Below are 20,799 nucleotides of genomic sequence, written 5' to 3'. Positions count from 1 at the left end.
AAAAGAGAGATTCTGAAAAATAAATAACAAGCACTACTATTTGTAAAGTACATTTTTACTATTTACAAAATAGTTTCACAAACATGATCTCCTCTTCTGATCATCTCAAGAACATGAGGTAAGTAGAACCAATAATTATCTTTTCAGAATAGAAAAGAGAGATTCTGAAAAATTAAATTACACATAAGGGTAAACCTTTCCTGATTTGAACAGGAATTCAAATTCAGGATTTTCTGCCCCTTCCAGTATTCCACAAGACATATACAATGAAGTCACCAAGATATATATAGGGAAAATGAACAAAAAACTGGAGTCAAGAAAGAACTGGAGATAAGCAAGCAATCTAAATAACTGAAAAACAACACGGACTCATATTTACTTTTAAAACAAAATTCCTCTAAGGAGAAACACTTTTGCAGGGATCTGAATGCTTGTGTCTGCCCCTAATTCATAGGTTGAAACCTAATCACTAATGTGATGGTATTAGGAGGGGGGCTTGTGGGCGGGGATTAGGTCATGAACGTGGAGACCTCATGAATAAGATTAGTGCCCTTATAAAAGAGATCCCAGAGAGCTAGCTAGTTCCTTCTGCCACGTAAGGACTCAGCTAGAAGGCATCACCTATGAAACAGAAAGTAAGCCTTCACCAGACATTGAACTGTGGGCACTTTGATGTTGGACTTCCCGGCCTCCAGAACTGTGAAAAATAAATTTCTATTGTTTTAAGCTTATCAGTTTACAGGTATTTAGTTATAGCAGCCTGAGGAGACTAAAACAACTACCAATGATTTGAAATAACAATATTCCAGAATACAAAGGATAAAATATATGCATATTCTTAATACTTTCCAGTTTGCTGAACTTGACTTATGATGGTGAAAATGTAAGTTGTTTCCCAAACATAAGTTTTAATCACCTCTGATTTACCTTCTGTATCCTCTATTCTTGTGAGTTCAACCCCGTCATTTAATTCAACAGTCATTTACTGATTGGCTATCCTCTCCTGAGGCATGGATATTTCCCAGCAAAATAAGAATCTCACCTAACTTTAATCACTTCTATTCCACAGTATGATATACTCACCTACTGCTGGACCTATATCTTTATAGGGACTACTCTTGACCTGGAGTATAGGTATATGAAAAATTTCATAACAGACTATTGTAGACTTCTGTGTATTTCTGTAAAAAAGATTTTATTATTCTATCTCAATGCAAATACTTTAATGCAGAGCTGATTAATATGACAAAAAATACAGTGTTCAAAAAAACAAACTCTGGCTGAATCCCTTTTACTTCTTCCAAATCACTCTACCTCCAAATTTTATTCTCCATTAGGTAAAATATATTACAGACAAATAAGGAACATCACCTTTCATACAACCCTCCAATTTCCCTCAGTGGATCTTTAATCACTGCCCCAAACAATATATTTTCAATAAATACAATTTAAAATATTTTAGCATATTAGGTTTCAGGGTAGAGTGAGTAGAATACACTCTATTTTTTAAATATACATTTGGTGCAAGTAAGCAATTCCTTTTTTAAAAAAAATTGACTTTGATAGTGATAGTATAAAAATATTAATAAAGAGTATGGTCTACGGGAAACAGAATTTTGAGTCAGGTCTGTATCTCACTTCCAGCTCTGGTTGCTTTAGCTGGTAAATATTTAACCTATTTTTTACCTTTAGTTTACCATCTGTGAAATGGGAACAGTAATATCTACTTTGTAAGGGAAACAGAATTTTGAATCAGGTCTGTATCTCACTTCCAGCTCTGGTTGCTTTAGCTGGTAAATATCTAACCTATTTTTTACCTTTAGTTTACCATCTGTGAAATGGGAACAGTAATATCTACTTTGTAGGTTTGTTGTGAGTATTAAATGTGATAATAAACCACAATTCCTGGCAGACAGTAAGTACTAAACAATTTATTATCATCATCATGATCTTATTGTTTCTATTTTCATTAATCTTAACAGCTACCTAATAAAATTACTTGAGCTAAAATATAATTATTTGTGCTAAATATGCTGAATTAGCCATTAAATCAATTTTATACTTTCAAATAAAATAAAACATCATGAACAAAGTTAACAAACATCTTAAAACTAAGATTTCAGTTCTGGAAATTAGCATTATTTTTTTCTTTTGACTAAAATCTATCTTAATTTGGGTACAACTCATGAAAATTCTATATATGTCAGGGCTCAGAACACAATACCCCAAAGTATGGCACCTTACAATGCTGAGTACTTTGAACTGAAGGACACTGGAAGGCCTCGGAAGCAAGGTCTCTCTGACCTTCTCCTGCCCTTCTGTCTCCCCTGCCTCTTACTTCCCTGAAACGAGTCACAGAAAACAGAATTCCTCTCATCCAAGGCAAGTCATAGGAACTAGAACTCCTCTCCCTCAAAGCAAACCATAAAACCTAGAAAAGACATTTCTCTCTTCTGCTTTCTCTCTTGAAGACTCTCATTCCAGAGGGGTCCTGCTCCATACCAGGAGGAAGGAATGCCACACAGGTTAAGAAGAATCTGGACAGACAGGACTTGTGGGTTTCCCCCCTTAGTCTATTACCATTAGCTTATATCCCTTTGTCCAGTCATATTTCCACCTGGCTGTCTGTTCTTCATCAAACCTTAGCATAAAAACAGATAGTTCCCTGGGCTGGCTGGTTAGCTCAGTTGGTTAGAGCGCTGTCTTGTAAAACCAAGGTCAAGGGTTTAGATCCCTGTACCTACCAGCTGTGCAAAAAAAAAGACAGTTCCCTAAGTCTTTGGGTCTTCATTCTGAAGCCTCCCATGTCATGTAAAATTTTGATTAAATAAATTTGTTATGCTTTTCTCTTGTTAACCTGTCTTTTGTTATAGGAGTGTCAGCCATAACTCTTATGATGGGTGAGGAAAGGTAACACACCTTTCCACCCTTACACACCCCAACTGAAAATGTCTGTGTTTTAAAGTGAGTTAACTGCCCAATGTGAATCTGTGTTTAATCATAAGAACTGGTCAAAATTATTTTCATTCAAGTTTAAAATGGAGGACAAATAACAAAACAGAGACACTACTTCTAAAGACTTTGAAAAAGGGAAGTCCATAGCACCTTTTAAAGTGTTCTTTAAGGTATACTCAAAAAAGCATTAAACTGATTTTAAGCCTCCAAAAAAAAAAAGGCAAATTTCAATAAATATTTGAGAATGAAAGTCTGGAGAACTGTTAAAAGCATTGGGTTGTGTGTTATAAATCAGCTGAAGCCCATACTTACTTTAAGTACTAAACATCTAAAATAATTTACCAAAGAGATGACTCTTTTCAAAATTGAAATAAAACACTTGACAGTGTGTAGTTGTGTATATTAGTTTGCTAGTACTGCAATAACAAAGTGCCACAGAATAGGTGGCTTAAACAACAGAAATGTATTTTCTCATAGTGTTGGAGTCCAGAAGTACAAGATCAAGGTATCAGCAAGGTTGGTTTCCTCTGAGGTCTCTCTCCTGAGTTTTGTAAATGGCAGTCCTTCCCTTGTGACCCCACATGGTCTTCCCTCTGTGTCTGTTTCCTAACTTCCTTTTCTTATAAGGACACCAGTCATATTGAATTAGGGCCCATCCTAATAACCTTATTTTAACTTAATTACCTCTTTAACCCTATCTCCAAATACAGTTACACATTCTGAGATACTGGAGATTAGGACTTTAACATATAAATTTTAGGAGGGACAATTCAGCCAATAACAGTGTGAGATATTAGTACATTATTTAAAAATAATTTGCTTATATGTATCATCTCTACTATACACAAATATTATTTTTAGGGCCGGCCAGTTAGCTCAGTTGGTTAGAGATTGGTGTTATAACACCAAGGTAGAGTGTTCAGATACCCATACAGGCCAGCCACCAAAAACTAACAAACAAACAAATGTTGTCTTTATCTTGTTACTATCTTTAAAATCCATTTTTTTTTTCCTTTTTGTCTTTTTTACTGACCGGTAACGGGATCGAAACCCTCAGTGTTGCGCCCGCACCGCGCTCAGCCAGTGAGTGGAAACTGGTCTCCACATGGGATCCGAACCCTTGGCAGGAGCGCCGCCACGCTCCCAAGCGGCGCACTCTCCAGTGCGCCACCGGGCCGGCCCTAAAATCCATTTTTAATGAATTTCATATATATCCTTTAAAAATAAACTCAACCATGACGAATTAAATTGTGACTGATACAATTGCAGTAAGTTAATATAAAAAATAGTGACAAATTTGTACACTAATTTGACATACAGTCCAATGGAAATAATTCATGTTAGTTTTTCAGACCTTAGAATGGATTTCTGGACTCACTATGGTATGGTAGTCATTTATGGCAGTTGGAATGAAACAATAAAGTTCTTTAGGGTTTCTACCCTAAGGCAATAAATAATAGTATAGTATTAAATATCCATAGAAATAAAAATTATACAAAACCTGGCACACAAAACTGTTGTTCTAAAACAAAGATGATAAGCTAGTATAAACTGTATGACATCCTAGCTGGTAGTGCACAGATTATTTCAATTACTCATTTTACCTTAAGATAAATGAATGTGAGCATGCCTTGTTCTCTGTTATTATGTTAACCTGATGTGTGTCATTCACTAATAATGAGATGACAGCCTTTGTTACCTGACCATATGGCAAGTGTTAGAAGTATAAGAAATCACATCATCTTCTGTAAATCACTAGATTTCCTACAAATCAATTCACAGATGCAAGAAATATAAGTACCTATATTAATATTTGTGTTTATATATTTGTGCATTTGCAGTTTTATCTAAGAATTAAAGATACGGAAAAAACAAAACCAATCCAGTGCAGCCAAATGACAGTTACAAGAATAAACTATTTAAAGAGTATTTTCTTTATAACAGTAACAGAGTGTTGATATAATCGAGTCCACTTAATTGAACTTAATAATTCATATTTATATACAAAAATATGAATTAAGTATACAATTGTAAAGATAAATGTTAAGATTTTAAAACAGAACTTTACTATTAATGATAAGCATACTGTATTGTGATTACAGGTTTTACCTGAATGGTATTATTAGAAAAGAAAGCTATAATAAATCATATGGGTATAAATTTTTATTTAAAATGAGTCATATATTTTCAAGTTCAAAGCTAAAATTATAAACACATTATGATTTTACTGTGGTAGATCTATAACTATGCTCAGTTTTTTAGTTCAGATATTGTAAATCTGTATATTCACTGAAGTGTAACAGAGTCTCATCATGACCCATTTTAAACTTAAACTGCTAAATTATAACTAATAAGCACGTACCATAGTGTAAATTTTAATAATTTCTATAGTTTTTATTATCTCCATTTCATCTTTGAAAATATTTTTAATCTATGTCAACATGAAGCACAAGTGTTTACACATTTATTTCACTAACATTGATTTTTTTTACCCCATTTTGGCAAGGTAATGATTTTGAATTATGAATTTAAATTAAGGATTCACACAAGGTTTAGGTTCATGAGTCCTCGTTTTAAAATATAATCCTTTAAGTTAAAATTCAGATTTAACTTGCTCAGCTCAATATCGTAAAGATTAGACTACCTTCTGTAACGTCTGCTCCGACATTTCTTTCCCATTCTTCTCTGGAGTACTCTTCTTGACCCCATCATCTTCACCATATCTAAAGAGTTGCTCTGGTAGAGAACAAATAATATATTATGGTATCTTGTATACTGCTGTGAAACACTGTCCTGTCATTTTAAGGAAAAGGCTTCTATGGCTTTTCTATTATGAATAAGCTAGTCTATTTTCTTGTCAAATATCTGGCCAGTAACTAAACAGTGACCTTTTTCAAGATTTTCAGTCACATAATTATGTATATTTGTAATGGCACATTTCTTTTTCCTGCAGTGTAAGGTTTTCAAAAGTATAATAGATGTGCAGGTTAACAATCCTATACTTTTATTCTTATTTTCACTCTTTTGTAGACTATTCCCCGTTTGCCTTAAAAGCAGAATTCACTGCCTTTTTTATTTACATAGTCACTACTAGTTTTGTTCTTTGGATCTTGTTCTCTGTCAGGAGGAACAGAGTTATTGCTGAACAAAGCAAACAGTAACTGAATTAGGGTGGACTGAAACTATAACACGCCCTACCACCACCTTGTCTTCAAGTGAAACATGCACTGGGCAGGGTAAACCATAAAAATCACATTTCTAGAAAAACTGTGACTTCATAACAAGTAGAAACTAAGGTATATAAGTGAAATTATATCTACAAATCATTTCCACTTTGTCTATGCATTTGACTACCAAAATCTTTCCAACCAAGTAAAAATCTGCAAGCAACTTAATAACTTTAAAGGAAAAAAAATCATAAAACTTCAGTTAACATTATTGAAACTGGAATACACCAAAACCTACAAATAACTTTTTTCTTATTAGATTAATTACTGTGACAAATTTAACTAACATTTTCTTATTGAATTATTTTGGGGATGTAACATTTCTTAAAGAATAAAAAAGGAGGCAAAAAAGAATACATAACGCTAAAAGGATACATATCTGTGTTAGCCTGAGGTAATTTTGCTTTAAAGTATGCTTGGCTGCTGTAGGTCAGTGTAAAACTTTGATTTATCAACAAAGGAAAAAGAAAACAATATTATTCTCTGTAGAGTAGAAATCCTCTTGGTATAAACAGTGACTAACAAGTTTGTTAGAGTGAATTAGGCATTTCTTTTGTCTTTGAAACATGACATACCCAATTAAAACTTCTGTATTCATGAAATAAATAGAACACTATCCTAGAGATAATAAAAGCTAGAATAGGTAGAATTTGCCACCTGGGGAATAAGTACCTTTACCTTGATAATAATCTATCAGTTCCCAAGTTTCTTCTCCTAGTCCCCTAACACCATGGTGCTGAATTCATTTACAACACTCTTTCAACAATATAGAAATAATATGCAAATACAATCCATCTCTTCTAGTCATTTAAATAGCTGCTATAGTTCTGAGTATAATATTTACTCTTAAAAATAAGATGATAGTTCTATATTCAAAGAACATAGAGTCCTAACAATAGCTAAATAACTCTGATAAAATAAATGCTGAAGATTGATTTAAAAATGTGTTTGCTGCTTTTTTGCTCCTACGTGTGTGCAAGGCCCACTGGTGGACTGACTGTGTTCACCAGTGATTGTCTTCTGAAAAGTTGCTCTACTAGAGATTGGAGAAGTATGCTGAATGCTCTCACCTTCTATGTGTGCCCTGGGTTCAACCGTAACAGGGCACTTAACCACAGATGTGGAGGAAAAGGAGATTATTTCTGTAAGAACTGGGGCTTCAAGACCTTGGGGGACATGTACTGGGGGTCCCTCATCATCCTGGGACTATATAAAGGTAACTTCTAATTATACCCACCAAAAGACAGGGAGCCAAGGGAATCCAAATTGGAAAAATGTCCCTGTGTGCAAGGGATGGTGCCACCCCCTCCGAGTGTCCTTCACGGATTCAGGAAAGAAAATCACTGGATGGGAAACAGGGTTTACGTGGGGGTTAAAGTTCTATAAAGAAACGTATGATAATGGGCTGTTGTTTACCATCAAGCTCAAAATAGAAACCCAGTATACTGCCATAGGCCCAAATAATTACCTAGTTCCAGGGGTCAAATCAAAGACTACCCCAGCACCCCCAGGTACCCAACCAGAGTCCTCAGTCCCCACTGCAGGGACAGAGGCGGCAGCACCAAAGGAAATAACTCAGCCCCCTGAGCCTAGGCCTCCAACACAAACTGGATTATTCCACTTAATTTCAGAAGCCTTCAAGGTCTTAAATAGTACCAACCCCAATGCTACCCACTCCTGCTGGCTTTGTTATAATGTTGCTCCCCCATATTATGAAGGAATAGCCTTCAGAAATGAAATTAATACTACAACTGATGTCTCCAACTGTCGTTGGCAGCAACGACAGGTCAAACTCACTCTGTCAGCTGCTACGGGGCAAGGAACATGTGTGGGAAAAATACCTTCCTCACACAGCCAGCTGTGCAACCAGACTCTTAACGTGACCCAGCGGTCTAGTGACACATATCTGTTGCCCCCTCCAGAAGGATGGTGGGCATGCGCTACTAGGGTCACACCCTGTGTTAGCTTACAGGTCCTAAAAGGGACCCAAGATTTCTGTGTCTTGGTTCGGTTGTTGCCTTGGCTCGTTTATCATCCCTATGAAGAACTATTATCATAGAAAATAATGGGAACTACCGAACCAAAAGGGAGCCCCTAAGTATCACGCTCTCTGTCCTCTTAGGCTTAGGATTGGGAGCAGCTGGGGCAGCTACAGGGGATTCAGCTCTAGTTATTCAACATCAGAATTACCAAAGTTTACAGGTAGCCATAGATGCTGATATTAAAGAAATAGAAAATTCAATTACTAAATTACAAGAGTCCTTCACCTTTCTTTCTGAGGTGGTCCTGCAAAACAGAAGGGGGCTAAACCTCTTGTTCCTTCAGCAGGGGGGGCTCTGTGCTGCACTAAAAAAAGAATGTTGTTTTTACATTGATCACTCAGGGGTAATTAAAGACTCCATGTCCAAAATTAGAGAAGGCTTGGCCAAAAGAAAAAAAGAAAGGGAACAAAATCAGGGATAGTTTGAGTCATGGTTCAACTCCTCCCCATGGCTCACGGCCCTCGTGTCTACCCTGCTAGGACCATTAGTTATTTTAGTATTGCTTCTGACCTTTGGTCCCTGCATTTTAAATCGCTTAGTAGCTTTTGTTAGAGAACGTGTTAGTACTGTCAAAATTATGATGTTAAGACAACAATATCAGGAATTAAATCAACAAGAGACGAGCATTTCATGATTGAAATACACACAAGAAAAAGGGGGGATTGTAGAGAAAAATATAACTTTAACAGGCGCAATTTGTTTCTATACTAATGCTTGCTAAAAACGAGAAAACATAACTAATGCCATTTTAAGTAAAGCAGCTTTTAAGGGGTTATGTAGAGGCCAGGCACAGTCAAGGCAGGCCCAGGCACGCTAAATTCCAGGAAGAGAGTAATCACCACCCATTTCCAGGAACTGACCAGTTCCTTATCTAGAGGCCACCTGGCCAGACCACAAGGAAGATAAACGATTGGGAAATACACTGTTCCTTATCGGGGTGCCAGCCCACTAAAGCCCACCAATAAATCTAAAGGTCCCCTCAGATACCCCGTAAGCAGTATACAACTCATCCTGTTGCAAAAGTCTGTCAAAAGAACTGTATAAAAAGTGCTTGTGTTAAGAGCTCAGGGTTGCTTCTGTCCAGGAGACTGAGTGTCCCCAGCATACTGGAATAAACTCCTCTTGCTTGATTGCATCAGTCTCTGTCTCGTGGTCTTTGTGAAGTGAGCCATCCCGACATGTGAGATTTGTGCATGGTGCATAGGTCTTACAATATGATCTCACTTATATGTGGAAGCTGAAAAAGTAGAACTCATGGAAGTAGAGAATAGAATGGTGATCACCAGAGGCTGGGGAAGAGGGGTGGTGGTGGATGGGGAAAGGAGTGACATTGGTAAAAGGGTACAAAGTTTCAGTTAGGGCAGAGAAACTGGGTGACCCCAGCATGCAGGAATAAACTCCTCTTGCTTGATTGCAACGGTCTCTGTCTCGTAGTCTTTGTAAAGTGAGCCATTCTGACGTGTGGGATTTGCGCACGGTGCACAAGTCTTACAGGTGGATGTGTGAGCATGTGTTTCACTTTAGTAGAGATTTAGTTTTAATATTTTAATTTTAAATGCTTCACTTTTATTTTTACTACTATAAAAATTCATTCTAATTTATATTCTGTTTCTTCTCTTTACATTTTTCTTTCTTTTTTACTTTTAAGTTTGTTTATTCATAGTTGCTTAAGTTTAATTTATTCTATTTTCTGTATTTTTTCTTTTCTTTTAATCCTCTTGGCTTACATTAAATAAGTAATCTAAATTCTCCTGCAACTTTTTACTTTTATTCTCCTTTTAGATTTTCTCTTTTATCTCAAATTTTTAAAAAATCTATTATAACTTTTTTTTTACTAATCTTAATATGATGCTTCTTACACAAACTTTCTTAAAGGTTTGTTTGTGTTTACATCAATTGGGAGATTAAGAAAGGGAAACAGGTATCAATTTGTGTATGGGAAATTTCCTAAAGAATACTGCTATCTTTACTTCACTTTTATGAAAAGTAAAATGAGTCATAGTGAGTAGGTTTTACTTTAGGAGGTACTCGTGATATAATAAGAAATATATGTTTGGTTTTTGTTTCCTGTACCTGAATACAGAGCTCTAAAAACTTTGGAATTTCCTGAGGGATAGAAGTGTAACTATGGCTGGAGACTGAGTTCAATCACCAATGGCCAGTATTTTAAGCAATCATGCCTATGTAATGGAACTTCCCCTAAAAGATGGGGTTATGAGAACTTGTAGACTGGTGACCACATAGAGGTGCTGGGAGGGTAGCATGCACAGAAATTAGCCTGCAGCTAATTACCAAAACACAATGACTCTTGCTCTAACATTGTACACCAATAATTAGAGGGAAAATTATTAACCCGGATGGCCATTCTTTCCTAGCTTACTAACCTGATCTTATTTGAGCATAACAGGAACTGAGCCCATCACCAATGAAGTATGATGCTGGTCACCTCCCACCTGGAAAGTTCCTTAATTAATGATTATCTGAAACACTGAAGCATGTCTGCACATCCCTGCTTGGTCACCAGGAATCAGCCCCCTATCACCTGTCCCTATAAAACCCTTTGGCAAGTCTGGGAAAAAGTGGAGATGGTCTTTGCGACATAAGTCTGCCATTGCCCCAGGCTGCTGGCTTTCTGATTAAAGGCTACCTTTCCTTACACCAACACTTGTTGCTCAATTATTGGCTACTGAGTGGGGAGAAAATGGACCTTTGGGGTTTCAGTAACAGGCACATAGTTTCTTGAGATCCAACCCATACCCTTTGATTTTACCTGGGCAGGACCCATGGGAAGAATCTAATCAATAAATTAAAGTTGAAAAACAAGTAGGCCATTTCTGTTACCAGTCACAACTATTCTGAAAAGGAGGTTGCCAGGACAGTAAAAGTATCTTTTTCTAGGAAGAGAAGTGAGAAAATAGAAGGATAGGTAGGTTTCTTTTCCATTTTCGTCATTGTAAACTATAGCCAATAAATAGGTTTCTTTGCTTAAAAATACAATGTCTGTAATTAGGGATCCTCAATCCCATTAATTCACATGGGTGGCTTAGGGAGATTTGAACATGCTATTTTTAATTCCATTAGCTAGCTTGGAGTTTATGGGTAACGTTGGGGCTCAGAAAACAATGCCTCAAAATATGGCAGTTTGACATGCTGAACTCAAGAAACAGCTTCAAGGTCTCTCTCTGACCTTTCCCCACCTCCCTGTCTTTCTGATCCTCTTTCCTGAAGCACCAGGAGGAAGTCTCTCTGGAATTTCCTTATCTAAGAAAGCTTCCTTCCAAAAGAAATGTAATTGTATTAAGACCTCCTCCCTAGAGATCTCATCAAATAACCAAAAGAGATTAACCACTGAGAAAAGAGACTGGGAGCAGGTAACTACCCAGACAGACTTTTCATTCGACAAACTATTTTTCTAAGGACAAAGATTACCTGGGGGACATTATCCCCCAAATAAGACAGCCTTTGTCCACAGCGAGGTTCTAACTTCCACCCTCCTACCACCTCCCCAACAGCTCAGAGGAATTTCTTCCCAGGCCATTGTTCTTTGGGCTCATTCATTTCCCCTGGAAATCACTTTCTCCACTTCCCCTACAAAGAATGGTATAAGCATCTGAACCTCATTAGATTATTGGGTCATCATTCTCCTGAGATCCCCCATGGTATGTATGTTAAATATATCTGTATGCCCTTTCTCCTATTAATCTATTGTCAGTTCATTTTCAGTGAAACTTCAGAGGGCAAAGAGGAAGATGACCCTTAGCGCCTATAGTAACACCCTCTTTTTACTTTCATGCTATGCCTTCAGCACATAATTTTTAAATATTTTCAACTGTTTATTTTCTACTTTCAAGTATTTTATTGCATTTCGATTCTTATTTTTACTTTTAAATGCATTAGCTTTGTGAAGGTAACATTTTAATTTGTGTTTCTGCTTTCATGTACATTGGCAGGATTACACCACAAATTGGTGTAGTCTGCGACAGGATTCTGCGCAGGTACAGGAGCCGAAAGCCCTTAAAAGGAGGAGGAAATGTGGCTATCCTTGAGCATGTGGTGCCTGGTGGCCACCTCTCTGCTGACTGAAGTCTGGCTGCTGCTCACTACGCTGCAAACTGATCGAGATTTACGGCAGAAAGCAGAGTTGTTGGAAGCACAGATAAATGTCCTGGAAGATAACGTGCAGCAACTGGCCATTCCTGCCTCTCTCACCAGGGAAGACGACCAACCCAGTGGTGAGTTGAGGAAACCGTGCATCTCCAGGCTTGACCTGTTGTGCACGAGAAAATGAGACAGTAAAGCAGCAGAAACAGGGAGAGACCCTGGTGGCTGTAACTATTAGACCTAGGGGTGGGTAGTGTAACATGCTCTAGAGACTATGCAGTAAACACATGTTGCTTATGTCTGAAGGCAAAAGGCTCAGAGGGTGCCACTTAAGCTTGGAGGGTGCCACTTAAACCCGATGGCTGGCCAGGTGCCGTAAAACCGAGAAAAGAGTGCCACATGCAGATGAGCAGATGGCCTGAGGACGAGTGCCCTTGCAGAATTTCAAGTATGTTTTCACCTGGTGGAAAGGTGGAAAAGTTAGTCTCCATTACTATATGCCTGTCTCTGAGGCAGCGGCTGCAGAAAGATCCACGGATGTGCACAGGGGCAGGGCAGCCACTCCTTGATGGACTGAAGGAATGCAGCTGTTTGAATTGTGGGCAAATGCTGCAAAAAACTGCCTGAGACTGAGTGAGTAGCCGGTGTAAACCGAGCTGATTGAAGTAATTCAAAAGCCAGAATGTAAAAGCAGAGCATAAAGATTTGGAAAATTTGCAGCTTGGCCATGTGGTAAAAAAAGCAGAGAGCAGGAGAAAAAAAAAAAATGCAAGGGTGAAGCAGGTAAACTGTTTGCTAAAGACATTATCTTGGCAGTGAGGCAGCCAGATGTTAAAAACCAGGACAATAGGGAAAATGCCTCACCCATAACAGGCCCTGAGAGTGTTTGAGAAGTTTGGGAGTGCCCCTCCCATCCTAGGAGAACTGAGTTTGTCCCAGAGGATGGATCCGAGGTGTCTTTATGAGGCAGCCAGATGTTAAAAACCAGGACAATAGGGAAAATGCCTCACCCATAACAGGCCCTGAGAGTGTTTGAGAAGTTTGGGAGAGTGCCCCTCCCATCCTAGGAGAACTGAGTTTGTCCCAGAGGATGGATCCGAGGTGTCTTTGCCCTCGGCCAACTGCTCCCTGCATCCCAGCCCTCTGGCTGGAGCAATCCTGCCTCAGCACCTCTGAAGGAAAAAAGCCGAAAACCTTGGTGGCATTCACATTCTGTTAAGTTTGCAGGCCAGCAGTATGTGGGAGCAGTGGAGGCGTGGCAGACTCCACCTAGATTTCAGAAGATGTATGAAAAAGCTGGGGGAACTCAGGCAAAGACCCGCTGCAGGGATGGAGCCACTGTGGAGGTCATCTATGGAGCAATGTGGAGCAGAAAAGTGGGGTGAGAGCCCCCACAGAGAACCCCCACTGAGGAAATGTCTAGTGGAGCCAGGATGGTGGGACTGCCACCAGCAGGCCAGAACTGTGGGGCTGATGGCAACATGCAGTACTGGCTTGGAAAAGCTGCAGGCACCAGGGCAGCTCAATGGTCTGCACTTGGCAGAGCTGTAGGAGTGAGGTTGCCCAATGCTTTAGCAGTCTAGGTGCCCCAGTGTGCTTAATGTTTGCCCTGTTTGGGTTTTGGATTTGTTTGGGGCCTGTTTTTCCTTTCTATTCCTCCCTCTGGAATGGGAATATGTACCCAATGTCTGTCCCACTGTATCTTGGAAGTAGATAAACTTGTTTTTGACTCTTTACAAGTTCAGAGCTGGAAGGACTTTTGCCTTTGGTCTCAGAGGAGACTTTGGACTTTGGACTTTTGAGTTGGTGCTGCAACAAACTAAAGACTTTTGGGATTGGAATGGAATGTGAAGTATGTAAATGTAAGGGTAATTTATCCTCCCTAAGGGAACATCAGAAGGTTCTGAACACATAGATTGTATGGCGAGGACCCTGAAGTGGTGGATTGTTGGGAAAATAGAATGGTTTGGTCAGGGCCCTTGCCTAGGGTCCCGTTGGGTGTGGTTTTAGCACATCCATTGTAAGCAAATTGTGTGTGTGTGGAGTTAGTGTGCATTTGCGCCAATATATCTTTTTAGTTTTGTTGCTATTTGTGTGTGTGTGTGTGTGTGTGTGTGTGTGTGAGAGAGAGAGAGAGAGAGAGAGAGAGAGAGAAAGAGAGAAAGGGAAAGAGACAGTAGATGAGAGAGAGAGAGAGAGAAAGAGACAGTAGATGGGGGGAGAGACAGTAGATAGAGAGTGAGTGAAAGAGAGAGAGAGAGAGACAGAGAGAGATGCAGGCGGGCAGGCGTCCACCCCGCACAGCCATGCTCTCCAACCTACGGCTTCCAAGAACCTTTTTGGCCAGTTACCTAGCTCATAGACCTGCATGAAGGGGTCTGGTGACCCAGCCTGGTGTGTGTGTGGTCTGGGGAACCCAGCCTGGCATGTGAAGGGTTTGTGGCCCAGTCTGTGAACGGGCGTAAGGGAGCTCCAGACACAGCCCTAGCTCAACAATTGGCCCAATTAGTGCAGTATTACCGGCGTGTAAAAGAGCCCGACAACTAGCATGGTCACCTGGCTTGACAACTGGCGTCAGGAACAGGATTAAGAGCTAGACAATTGGCACTGTGAGTATTCCAGGCCTTAGCCTAGCCAGACAATGTATATTTCTAGTTATAAATTGTTTTAATTAAGTTATTTCTGTTTCAATTGATTTTAATATTTTCCTATATTCCTAATATTAATCCTCATGTTTCTTTTGAAAATTGATATAAAAATTTGTTTTTAATCTTTTTTTCATAGTTACTTTATTTTTTCACAAAAAATAAAAAAGGATGACCTTAAGCATAATAGTAGCAACAAAAAATTATATATAGATTAATTATATGCGCATATAAAGCATACATTTTATATGTACAATGTATATAGAATACACTGAGAGCATAAATAAGAGAGCAGAGAAACGCTTTTGATATGAAGTCATATTCTAATCCAATTGTTAAAGATGAGTAGGTCTTTTCTAGATGAAACTAACAGAAAGAGAGTACTGTGTGTAGTTGTCTAAAGGTATCAGGTGGTAATGCACATTTGAAGTTTAATTATACTGATTTTTTTGACTCCAGGATAGAAAAATAAGGCTAGACATATGAAAGATAAAGCTAAAGAGATAGGCAAGGCTAGATTTCAGTAGGATAAAGGAATCTAGGCATTATTCTGTTATCAGTAGGAAGTCACTAAATAAGGGAGTAACACTGGACCAGAAAGTCTGCATATTAATATACCAAGAGTGGGTCTGACAGCAATTATACATAATGTGAAACAAAACTGCAGTCTGACCTTCCCTTTCTTTATAAAATCTATTGCATAGATTTAGAACAATTCTTGTTTATTCTCTTTAAAATTTTAGGTACCTAGGTATATTCTTAATACATTAAGGGCTGTGCATTAAATTATGGCCATAAAGAATTATTTAATATTAATAATTCTAAGAAGTAAATAATATTTTCACATTTTTATTGCTGCTGAAAATTTTCAGCTCTATTTGAAAAAACTTGAATATGCCTGAAAGTATTCTCCTGACTCGTCTATTATGAAAGTCTCAGTGTTTTCTTTTAAAGTACTATTTATTAAGGGCAATCTGAAATTTTCAATCCATTTACTCCATCCTAGATGCTTTATTCCGGGGTTGAGCCAGACCATCTAGAAAGCTGCATATTTGCAACATATACTAATAGCTGCAGTATACTTTCTCTCATTGGCTTAAACTTTTATATCACAATATAACAGATTATTACTCAGCAAATGCTTACTGCCTTCTCAACTGTAAGGACCCCATGGGCGCCTGAACAGGGACACACCCTGGCAACATGGCGCCCTTCCTGGTTCTTCTCCGCAGTAAACAAGCTCGCTGGCGCCAACACCCGAGCCCACCCGCGCCAAACCTCAGCCAGTCACAGGTCAAGGCTCACCTCCTGCCCAGCCCTGTCCAATCAGTTACCACTCCGTCCACTCTCTCTCCCGCCCCGGAGCACAGCACCCTATAAATGTACGCGCAGTCCTTGAATAAAGCGGAACTTCTCTGGCGAACTGTTAGCCCGGGTCTCGCGTGATTCCTTCGTCCATGCGCGTTCCCTTCATCAACCTTCATGAAAGGAATATAGACTCCTGCTCCATTGATGTTGAGTTTGGCCATGTGATTTGCTTTGACTAAGGCAATATGGGGATAAATGAGAAGGTGCCTATTATGAGCTTAAAACTTCAGAAATTGTTTCTTTCTGTTTGCCCCTTGGATGCTTCCTAGATCCACTTTGAAAAGAACATGCCCAGGTAGCCACTGCCCCTTCAGCCTGGGCTTGAGATTAAGACACATGGAGCAGACCTCAATTCATTATGCGGCCTCAAGCAGAGGTACTCCAGCCAACCAACAGAGAGAAAATGCCAAAGCAGAATGCTTATAGTGTGAGTTAGTTATTGCTGGCTGTACTTGACTGGGTGCTACAAGAAAGATCTGAGCTTGGAAAGGAACTGGCCACAGACATACAGAAAGAGCATTAATTACAGTACCTTTAGGATTAAAAAATGACATTGTGTGTCACCACATCAAAAGAGTGGCCATCATAGGCCGGAACCACATACAATACTTATAGATGTGACGAGGGGGAGGAAAACCCACATACCTATCCCAAGGGTATCCTCTGTGGCCAGGTGCCTAGTGCTGGGAGTTCCTTGTGGGACACACGATTGAATTAACCCAAGTAGGGTCATTTGCTAAACTGCCCTTGCCATCTGGGCCACAGACTCTTGCAGCCGTCCCAGATTTGATATCAGCCCCAACACCTGAGGCCATATCAGCCCTAACACCTGAGGCCATATCGCTCTGGCCCCCACAGAGATCTCACTCCCCTGTAACAACATCATTGCACCAGTTTCCCATTCCCACAGCCATGTGGCATCCTGCACCCCAGGAACAGGTAGATGCAAGGTCCTGAGTCCTGGGAACGGGAGGCCCAGTGCAGTGAGAGTGCCACCATCAGGATGGAGGAGATTGGTGCCACACTTTCCAGAGTCAGAAAACTGCTTTAATTGGGGCATCTAGCTACTGCTGGCAACCCCATCATTGCTGGTGAGGTACCCTTGCATCTCATGCAACCATGAAGAGGTAGTAGAGGACTCATACAACTCTCAGGCACAGACACACACCTACAGAACCAGTGAGCCCACCCAAAGCAGCCCACCCCAGCAAAGAGGCTTCAGAAGGATCCAGAATCTCTCTTGGGGGCACAGCAGCTCACCCAGAGCCCCAGAGATCCCATGGGGGACAGTCCACCCCAGCTGAGGAGATCCAGAGTGTCACAGTAATGTTTTTAGGGTCACAGGGGCCTGTCCACAACAACAGCAGCCTCACCCACTGTGGTCATTTCAGCTGAGCAGGAATAGAGGGACCCAGCATCACTCACTAACACCTCACCAAGTACTCCATGTCAATAGGGGAGCTGCAGACCATCCCAGTTTCCTCCTGAGAATATAGGGCACCACATTCAAATCAAGTGACAACACTCAGTATCACCCACTTCAATAGCAAAGCCACAGAATACCTCAAGGCCTCCCCTCGGGATACAGGGCACTACACAGATCCCCAGAGACACTATTGAGTCACCCACTCTATCTGAGGGGCTGCTGAGCACCCAATTATCCCTGTTAAAGCCTAAGGTCCTAATCACGACCCCCAGGATGCCCTCTCAAAGTCATCAAGATAAGCTGAAGACCTTCAGATCACTTCAGAGCACCTATCAACGTCATGGGTCACTAGCCAGTCTTCTACTGAGTCCACCCAGGGTCACAAAACCTCAGCCAGTGAGCAATAGGGCATCTAGGCTCTTCTCCCCAAGAATCCAAGATCTCATCCACAACCTTGATGATGCAAACTGGCAAGAGCCTAGGCCATAGAGACACTCACAGACAATTCTGACATAGAATACAGTTGAAGTAATCACACAGAGTTTACACTACTGCATCTATCCAGAACCAAAACTAAAACACCTTACCCAATGGTCAATACAAAACACATCTACAGGAGGGAATTTCTCTCCTCAAAAGACATTCCTGAGTATTAGAAGAAGGATCTGCTCCATCAGATACCCAGATATCAATGTATGGATACTAGAAAAATGAAAAAACAAGAGAATATGACACCCGCAAAGGAATACAATAATTGTCCAGTATCAGATTCCAAATAATATGAAACCTCTGAAATGACTAAAAAGGAATTCTGAGCAATAATCTTAAGGAAACTCAATGAGATACAAGAAAGCTCAGATAGAAGTTACAACAAAATGAAAAACAAAACAAAACAAATCCAGGATCTGAAGGAGGAAGTTTATAAAGAGATAAATAGCTTAAAAAAGAACACAGTAGAACTCATGGAACTGAAGGAGCCATTAAAGGAAATAAAAAAAATACAACAGAAAGCTTAAGAAATAGGCTAGAGAAAGCAGAAGAAAGAATTTGCAACCTTGAAGACAGGCTTTTTGAAATAAACCATGGAGACCCAAAAAAAAAAAAAAAAAAGAATTAAAAAATAGAAAACTACAAGAGCTGTCAGACAACTTCAAGCACATAAATATCCAAATTACAGGTGTTTCAGAAGGGAAGGAGAAAGGAAAAGGCATTAAAAACCTGTGCAATGAAATAATAGTGGAAAACTTCCCAGGTATTGCGAGAGATATGAACTTCCAGATCCAAGAAGCTCAAAGATCCCCCACCAGATTCAATCCCAAAAGGCCCTCTATGAGACACATTATAGTCAAACATTCAAAAGTCAAAAATAAAAAGACAATTCAAAAAACAGCAAGAGAAAAGCATCAAGTCACCTATAAGGTAGCCCCCATCATACTAACAGCAGATTTCTCAATAGAAACCTTACATACCAGGAGAGAATGGGATGATAAATTCAAATTACTGAAAGAAAAAAACTGCCAGCCAAGATACTATACCTAGCAAGGCTATCCTTCAGAAATTAAAGGGAAATAGTATATTTCCCAGACAAACGAAAAATGTGGGAATTCACCCCCACATGACCAGCCCTACAAGAAATTCTGAAGAGAGTCATGCATCTGGAATCCAAAAAATTATCATCACTACTATGAATATATGAGATAGAACAAAACTCACGGGTGCAGCAGATATGCAATCAGGAAAGAGAAAGAAACTATATCTTACACTTCAAAAAACCAACAAAAACCAAAGACAAACAATAAAATAAAAGGGAAAGAAAGGAACAAAAGATATTTAAAATAACCACACAGAAATCAATAAAATGCCAGGAATAAAACAATACTTTTCAATAACACCACTTAATGTAAACGGATTGAATTTTCCACTCATAATACAGACTGGCTGAATGGATTACAAAACAATACCCAACTATATGTTATGATATGGATTGAACTGTGTCCCCCAAGTTTTATATATTAAAAGACTGATTCCCACTATGACTATTAAGAGGGTGAGAAATCCCATTATAGTTAACTGAAAGGTGGTGCCTTGAAGAAGTGATGAGTGATGAATTAATGGTGGTGCCTTGAAGAAGTGATGAATTAATCCTAATGAAAGGATTAATGATGATGGTCATGAGCCTGGTTCGGGAGGGGGGGAGGTTAAAAGGAGAGCCTCAAATGTAACTTAGAACAAATATAAAGATATATTCTGTTAAAATTTTAGAATACCAAGTTGAGAAAAGTAAATCTTCTGGTATTCACTTAGCAAAACCAAGTCACATCCAAAGCAGGCAGTGATGGAAAAAAAAAACAGTTAAAAAAAGAAAAGAAAAGAAAAAACAAGGCAGGGAGTGATGCAGGACAGGGATGGGAAAGCAGACACCTTTCCATAACACATCTCTACGGCAACCTTGTATTCTAAAAATGAATAACATCTAGAAAGTTCTGAGGAAAAAAAGTGCGACCAAATAAAATTATACTCAGCCAAGGTATTAGTTTTTAAGGCCATTAAAACTGAAATATATACTAAAAAAAATAGTAATTCCATCTTCAATATTTTTGTCACCTTTCTTTTTAATCTTAGAACTTCTAGAAATTAGTATCTCTTGAAGCATTGAAACATTTATCATTTAGCTTTACCTCTGTTTCTATTTGATTGTCTCCAAATAAATATTATAAATGTAAATCTCTTTTTTAAAAATAGCATATATTGAGGTGCTCTTTTTACACACAATTTATTTACAATTTATCTATCTAAGCTTCTTTCTATATAACCCTTAAGAGATGGTTATATGATAATTAATATTAAAGATTTTGATTTTTAACTGGTGTAAACTGGGAGATTTTTCTTTGCTATCTTCTTTTTGTTCTTTCTTATTACTTGAATGTTTATACGTATGAATAATTTTTCCAAAAACAAGAAAGTAATTATTTTTTAAAAAAGAACCTCAATAGGGCCGGCCCGGTGGCGCGCTGGATAGTGCGCCGCTTGGGAAG

At 39.0% G+C, this 20,799-nt stretch overlaps 1 protein-coding gene across 1 annotated transcript in view; it reads right to left on the bottom strand.

Moving 5' to 3' along the window:
* The window catches only part of LOC103604942 (centlein-like), a 104,044-nt gene that overhangs the window by 76,261 nt on the left and 6,984 nt on the right, over positions 1-20,799 (bottom strand). Inside the window, exon 3 of the mRNA XM_008589519.1 lies at positions 5,600-5,691. Within this exon, the coding sequence (XP_008587741.1) occupies positions 5,600-5,691 (92 nt within the window). The remainder of the gene's footprint in view (positions 1-5,599; positions 5,692-20,799) is intronic.

This window comes from Galeopterus variegatus, unplaced genomic scaffold (assembly GCF_000696425.1).
Source record: "Galeopterus variegatus unplaced genomic scaffold, G_variegatus-3.0.2 Scaffold5495, whole genome shotgun sequence".
Lineage (NCBI taxonomy): Eukaryota > Metazoa > Chordata > Mammalia > Dermoptera > Cynocephalidae > Galeopterus > Galeopterus variegatus.
Note: the sequence above shows the minus strand (reverse complement) of the source record. Positions and strands in the feature narration are given on the sequence as shown.